This window comes from Mandrillus leucophaeus, unplaced genomic scaffold (assembly GCF_000951045.1).
Source record: "Mandrillus leucophaeus isolate KB7577 unplaced genomic scaffold, Mleu.le_1.0 Scaffold11, whole genome shotgun sequence".
In the NCBI taxonomy this organism is placed as follows: domain Eukaryota; kingdom Metazoa; phylum Chordata; class Mammalia; order Primates; family Cercopithecidae; genus Mandrillus; species Mandrillus leucophaeus.
Window position 1 is genome coordinate 2786389 of NW_012099209.1, and position 6650 is coordinate 2793038.

At 55.7% G+C, this 6650-nt stretch overlaps 2 protein-coding genes across 3 annotated transcripts in view; one reads left to right on the top strand and one right to left on the bottom strand.

Annotated features, from left to right (window-relative positions):
- Positions 1-579: 579 nt before the first annotated feature.
- FKBP8 (FK506 binding protein 8, 38kDa) overlaps positions 580-6650 on the bottom strand; it is an 11166-nt gene continuing 5095 nt past the window's right edge. The window contains exons 3-9 of one of the 2 annotated variants that reach the window (XM_011990465.1): positions 6192-6361; positions 6012-6100; positions 5176-5396; positions 4561-4733; positions 2092-2169; positions 1487-1618; positions 580-1078 (exon numbers count right to left, since the gene is read on the bottom strand). In XM_011990465.1, the coding sequence (XP_011845855.1) occupies positions 992-1078; positions 1487-1618; positions 2092-2169; positions 4561-4733; positions 5176-5396; positions 6012-6100; positions 6192-6361 (950 nt within the window). In that variant the 3' untranslated portion in view covers positions 580-991. The remainder of the gene's footprint in view (positions 1079-1486; positions 1619-2091; positions 2170-4560; positions 4734-5175; positions 5397-6011; positions 6101-6191; positions 6362-6650) is intronic. The other variant, XM_011990458.1, reaches the window with a different exon arrangement.
- The window catches only part of KXD1 (KxDL motif containing 1), a 34410-nt gene continuing 32424 nt past the window's right edge, over positions 4665-6650 (top strand). The window contains exon 1 of the mRNA XM_011990438.1: positions 4665-4671. The gene's annotated coding sequence lies outside the window, so the exon portion shown is untranslated. The remainder of the gene's footprint in view (positions 4672-6650) is intronic.

The following is a 6650-nucleotide window of genomic DNA, read 5'->3' on the forward strand; positions in this document are numbered from 1 at the left end:
TGGAGGTTGCAGTAAGCAGAGATCGTGCCACTGTACTTCAGCCTGGTGACAGAGTAAGACTCTGTCTTAAAAATAAATAAATAAATAATAAAAAGAGAGACCTCACTCTTGTGAGGTCTTCCAGCCTAGGCTGGAGTGCAGTGGCGCAATGATAGTTCACTAAAGCCTCAAATTCCTGTGCTCGTCATCCTCCTACCATCTGTCTATTGAATTCGGCACATCCACTAGGTAAAGCAATGATGCCACAGAACCCATGCGGCAGCCTCAAGTTAGGACCCACTGGGGTCCTGGATTTCGGGTAAGGAAACAGTGAATCCTGGGGTAATGGGTGGAGCTGGGCAGGAACACCCCCAGAGTCCAGCTGAGTCAGACCTCTCAACCCACTTGTTCCCTGCTACATCACCCCACTTCTCTATGCCTCAGTTTCTCCTCTGTAGAGCTAGTGTGTTGTGCCCAGAGAGGAGACCCCCAGCTCCAGCTGGCTCAACCACATCCACCATGCTGTGTGACTCCAGATGCATCAAAGGCTTGCTCTGGCCCAGCCCCAGGTGGTGGTAGAAGAAAGCTCAGGAGTCTGTGGAAACTGCAGGATGGGAGGCTTTATTTCACTGTGGCGGGGAGGGAGCCTGGACAGGGGGCGGCAGGCGGGGCAGGGGGGCTGGCACTCAGGCGGGGACTAGGCAGGGGAAGGGCTGCCCCCAGGCCTGTTGAGGAGAAACTGAGGCCGGCCCTGGCGGAGACCTAGCCCAGCAGAGTAAGGAGGGTGGGGGAAAACTGGGTCTGAAGGAATGAGGGCCCCCTCCCTCTGGGCTTTCCTCCTAGAGGGCCTTAGTCCCTCCTGCTGGCTGGGCTGCACGACCCCCAATCCCTGCTCCCCTAACCCGGAGGAGGGGGCTAGACCAGGGAGGGCAGTGGACAGGGAGCCTGGGGGAGTTGGGAAGCGCAGGGCAGGGTCCATGGTGTGCAGAGGGAGTGGCGGCCACCTGGGCGGTCAGTTCCTGGCAGCGATGACCACAGAGAGTGCCACACCCCCCAAGGCAACAGCAGTCGCCCCAAACAGCCACTTCCATGGGATGGACTGTAGATAAAAAGGAGGAGAGAGAAGGGTGGAGCGAGGTCAAGACTGGCCTCTGGGGCCTCAGCTGCCAGCATAGCCCAAACAGACCTCCCAACAAATCATTGCCTGACCATGTATTTCCCACTTTCTGGCAAACTCCTACTCACATAGCAAAACCCAAATCAAATGGTCCCTCCTCCAGGACACTGCCCCTCATGCCCTGGAAGAGGCTCCATTCCCCACCCGCAGCCCTCCAGCTTGAATTCCACCTTCAACTCCACTCATGATCACACAGGGCTGGGCCTTCTCCATGTCTCCTGCATCACCCAGGATGGCCCAGTCTCCAAGGACATTCATGTATGCAAAATAAAATCCCTCTGGTAGGCATGCCCTGCATGCAGCCCCTGCCCATTCTGTGCCCCAGCTTACCCAGGCACCCTTGCCAGGGCACTTGGCAGGCAGCCGGCTGGGGTTGCCCAGCATTTTCCGGTACAAGGCGGTCTCTGTGCTCCGCTGTGCTGCATGCTTCTTCACCAGCTTCGAGAGTTCTGCGTGGATCGTCTGTGAAAGGCAGGGAAGCTGAGAACACGCGGCGGCCAACCTGTCTTCACTGGCACTCTGCCCTTTTGGGACCCTAGGCTGTTTGGGTGCTGGGACCATTGGGACATGGGGGTCCCATTTGCCCCTTTCTGGGCTTAGCAAAGTCAGGGCTGCTGACCCCATCCCTCCTAGGGAGCCAGTCGATGGAGCAGAGCACAAAGTAGCCAGGAGACAGAAGGTTCTGGAAGGAAGGCCAAGGACGTTGGCATGGAGCAGGCTGGCAGTGCCCTCAGCCGCTGGAGGGGTGAGAGCCCAGAATGCCTATGTGGCCGTCATGAGGGTCTTCACAAGCTGACCAGGACCCTTCAGATACCTACCCCGTGCCACTGCCCAGGTGGGAGCACAACAGAGAACCACAGCAAGAAAGACCTGAGGCAGACCACAGGAGGGACTTCCCAGCCGAGCAAGTCCCAGGGTGCCCCTGTCCTGCTCACCTTGTTGGAAGGTTCCAGCTTCAGGGCTGCCCTCAGGATGGGGATGGCCTCACTGTACTCCCCCTGCTGGGCCAGCACCTGTAAGGGGAAGGGGGTGGCATCACTCTGGACCCATACCTCGGCCTCACTATCCTTCAAGAAACCCAGCCCAGGAGGTTACAGTGAGCCAAGATGGTGTCATGCACTCCAGCCTGAGCAACAGAGCAAAACTCCATCTCAAAAAAATAAATAAATAAATAAAAATAGCCTGGCCAACATGGTGAAACCCCGTCTCTACTAAAAAATACAAAAATTAGCCAGGCATGGTGGCATGCACCTGTAGTCCCAGCTACTCAGGAGGATGAGATGGGAGGATTGCTTGAACTTGGAGGCAGAAGTTGCAGTGAGCCAAGATCATGCCACTGCACCCCAGTCTGGGTGACAGAGTGTGACTCTGTCTAAAAATAAAAAAAATAAAAAATAAAAAATAAATTAAAAAAAAACAGGCCAGGCGCGGTGGCTCACGCCCGTAATCCCAGTACTTTGGGAGGCTGAAGTGGGCAGATCACGAGGTCAGGAGATCGAGACCATCCTGGCTAACATGGTGAAATCCCGTCTCTACTAAAAAATACAAAAAAATTAGCCGGGCATGGTGGCAGGCGCCTGTAGTCCCAGCTACCCAGGAGGCTGAGGCAGGAGAATGGTGTGAACCCAGGAGGCAGAGGTTGCAGTGAGCTGAGATCACACCACTGCACTCCAGCCTGGGTGACAGAGCGAGACTCCGTCTCAAAAACAAAAAAAACAAAAAAAACGGCCAGGTTCCTGGCTACTCATACAAGTCCCAAATGGAGCTCTGGTAATATCCTTGGGTTCCAGCTACCCCCAAACTGCTCCCCTAGCCCTCAAACTCCATCAGTGCACACTAAGCTTGGCATTGGCCCCCGCAACATGCTCCTTCTTCCCCTGTGGATCTGTCTCAGCTGGAGATCTAGGCACCCACCTCGCCACCTCCTCCCTCACCACCTCCACTGGCAAGAGGCTGAATGGATGTTTCCGTAGGTTGTTTTTTTTTTTTTTATTTCTTTTAGAGACAGGTTCTTGATCAATCGCCCAGGCTGGAGTGCAATGGCATGATCATAGCTCACTGCAGCCTCAAACTCCTAGGCTCAAACAATCCTCCAGCCTCAGCCTCCCGAGGAGCTGGGACTACAGGTGTGTACTACCATGTCCAACTAATTATTTATTTATGTATTTATTTATTAAATTATTATTATTTTTTGAGATGGAGTCTTGCTGTGTCTCCCAAGCCAGAGTGGAGTAGCACGATCTCGGCTCACTGCAACCTCCGCCTCCTGGGCTCAAGTAATTCTCCTGCCTCAGCTTCCCAAGTAACTGCAATTACAGGCACCTGCCACCCCCAGCTAATTTTTGTATTTTTAGTAGAGACAGGGTTTTACCATGTTGGCCAGGCTGGTCTCGAACTCCTGACCTCAGGTGATCTACCTGCCTCAGCCTCCCAAACTGCTGGTATTACAGGCGTGAGCCACCACGCCCGGCCTACTTATTTATTTTTTCTATTTTAGAGACAGGGTCTCACCATGTTCCCCAGGATGGTTGCGAACTCCTGGGCTCAACCAATCCACCTGCCTCCGTCTCCCAAAGTACTGGGATTATGGACGTGACTCACCACGCCCAGGGCTGTGACTAGGATTCCACCTTAACTCCGAGAAAAAACGGGATCCATGGAGGGTTCTATGTGAGGAGCTCTCAACACTGGGCCAAACCAGGCGCAGTGGCTCACGCCTGTAATCTCAGCACATGGGGAGGCTGAGGCGGGCAGATCACTTGAGGTCAGGAGTTCGAGACCAGCCTGGCCAATATGGCAAAACCACCTCTCTACTAAAAATACAAAAAAATAAGCTGGATGTGCTCGCTTGAACCCAGGAGGCAGAGGTTGCAGTGAGCTGAGATCGTGCCACTGCACTCCAGCCTGGGTGACAGAGCGAGACATGTGCATGGTCATGTCCGCCCTTATTTTTTTTGGAGACAGTCTTGCTTGCAAAACCACGTCTCTACTAAAAATACAAAAATTAACTGGGCGTGGTGGCTCCCGCCTGTAGTTCCAGCTACTTGGGAGGCTGAGGCGGGAGAATCACTTGAACCCAGGAGGAGGAGGTTGCAGTGGTGAGTTGAGATCATGCCACTGCACTCCAGCCTCGGTGACAGTGAGACACTGTCTCAAAAAAACAAACAAACAAAAAACACTGGGCCAAAGGTTGGGGACCCAAGACTTGAGGATCGAATCTGGCCTCAGCCAATAAATTGCTGTCACTAGGCCACACTCCTGCACCTGTCTGGGTCTCAGTTTCTCCACTTGCACCCCACAGAGCTCAGCTGGCTGATACCTATGCCTTTCTCAAATGCAGGGTTGGGGACCACCCCCTATACCCTGGGCTGAGTGACCTGGCCTGGCACGCGGGTGTGGCCCACCTTGCCCTTGCGGAAGAGAGCCTTGATGTTATCTGGCTGGTGCTCCAGCACAAGGCTGCAGGAGCGCAGGGCCGCGCGGTAGTGGTCGAGCTTCAGCTGCGAGGCCGCCAGGTTGTTCAGACATTTCACCTTCAACTGCAGGAGCTGTGCCTCCTCCTCGAACGTCATGTCCACTATTGGGAGACAATGCCCCCCACAGCGGCCATCACTACACCAACAGACACCCCGACACCCACCCCTCTGCGGAGGCTGCCTCGCTGGCGTCAGTTTCCCCAATTTTAACCCAGGACCAAGGGCTGCGCTTTCCTGGGGCTCTCCTGAGGAAGCTACAACATGGAGCCTTAAGCAAGCAAGGGCCTAGCCCATGGTGTGTGTGAACTGGCCCTGTCTACTGTCACCCCGTCCCCATATCCACTTGCATTCTCCAACACTCTACTGGTCTGGGATATACCACGAGTTTGCAACAGGCCCTAGGTTAGGGGCAGTTGGGGATCTACTCATATTCTGGGCTATTCTAGAATGTTCTGAGTCTGAGGCTCTCTGGGGTTGGAAGTTTCTGGCATGGAGTGGACACCTTTGCAGGGGAGGTGGTGGGGATCTGATCCAAGCGGTCACCTTTGGCGCTGGAGGTGATGGCCTTGATGGCGAGGTCGTAGGAGTTGGCGGCCAGGACGAAGTCCGCCCGCTGGTAGTGGGCGTTGCCGCACTCCCGCTTTCGGTTGGCCAGGGCCACGCGCTCCTGCCCCGTGAGCATCTCCAGGTCAGGCCCGTCCACGGCCGTCTTCAGGGTCACCTCCAGGCACAGGGCCGCATGCGGGGGGATGTATGGGCTCCTGCTAGTGGGGTGGGGGCAGGCAGGGGCAACACTCAGACCTGGTGACCCCTAAACCCGCTGGGCTGGCATAGAAGGAGCGAGCTTGGCTCAAGCCCCGGATCTGTCTACCCTCCGCCCTCTGTCATTCCCTCCTCAGTAAAGTGCAGGGGAAGTGACTTGCCGCCTTGGAGCTGTGGGACTTGACGAACAAGTTCCTCTCCCTAAGCCTCGGTTTTCCTCTTTTTTTAAGAGACATGTTCTCACTCTGTTGCCCAGGCTGGAGTGCTATGGTGCAATCTTGGTTCACTGCAGCCTCGAAAACCTGGGCTCAAGTGATCCTCCTGCCTGAGCCTCCTCAGTAGCTGGGACTACAGGTGTGCACCCCACCCAGCTATATATATTTTTGTATAGAGATAGGGTCTATATTACTTAGATTGGTCTGGAACTCCAGGCCTCAAGCAATCCTCCTACCTCAACCTCCCAAAGTGCTGGGATTTCAGGTGTGAGCCACCTCACCCAGCCTCAGTTTCTTCGTCTATAAAACAGGCAGGTAGATATGATGAGCCAAGGGGGTACACCCACTCCACCCATCCCCCTCCTGAGATCTGCAGAGACCCTAAGGATGGCCGATTCTCACCTGCCTTGGGGGCCGTAGCAGTACTTGGAGTCAGCAGTGACCATGGCCGTCTCCCCAACGTCCATGAGTGGGACACTGAGATCCAAGGCCTGGGGTGCGTGGGGATAGCCGGCAGTCAGGCAGACTCAGACCCAGTGAGGCGCGCCCCTCACCCCTGCCCTGTCCCACCCCAGTCCGCACCTGGATGACGTCACAGTCACCCAGCGTGAACACCAGCTCCGGCTCCTCCTGCACCCGTGTGCCGTTCTCCAGCGACGTCTGTAGATGTACGGTGACCACCTGGCCCTTGACTGGGCGGCTCGAACCTGGCGGCCCTGGGACCAGCGTCTTCTTCCTCAACAGCCCGTTCCCTGCCAGGGTCCAGGGACATGCAGCCTGTCACCTGGCGGCTTAAACAGGCAGCCGCTCCCCTGAGCCCCCACTCCTACCCTCAGCTATGCCCACTAGCTGTCCAGAGGGTGCTGGCCCAACACTGGGGCACAAGCCAAATTTCCAGTGGCCACGTGGCCACCACAGTGGGGGATCCCACATGCAGGACACTGGGCAGGACGGGACAGACTTCAGGGTGACAGTACTGGTGCTAGGGACCAGCTCAGTGAATAATGGTTGGTCTAGTTTTGTTTTGTTTTTTTTTTTTTT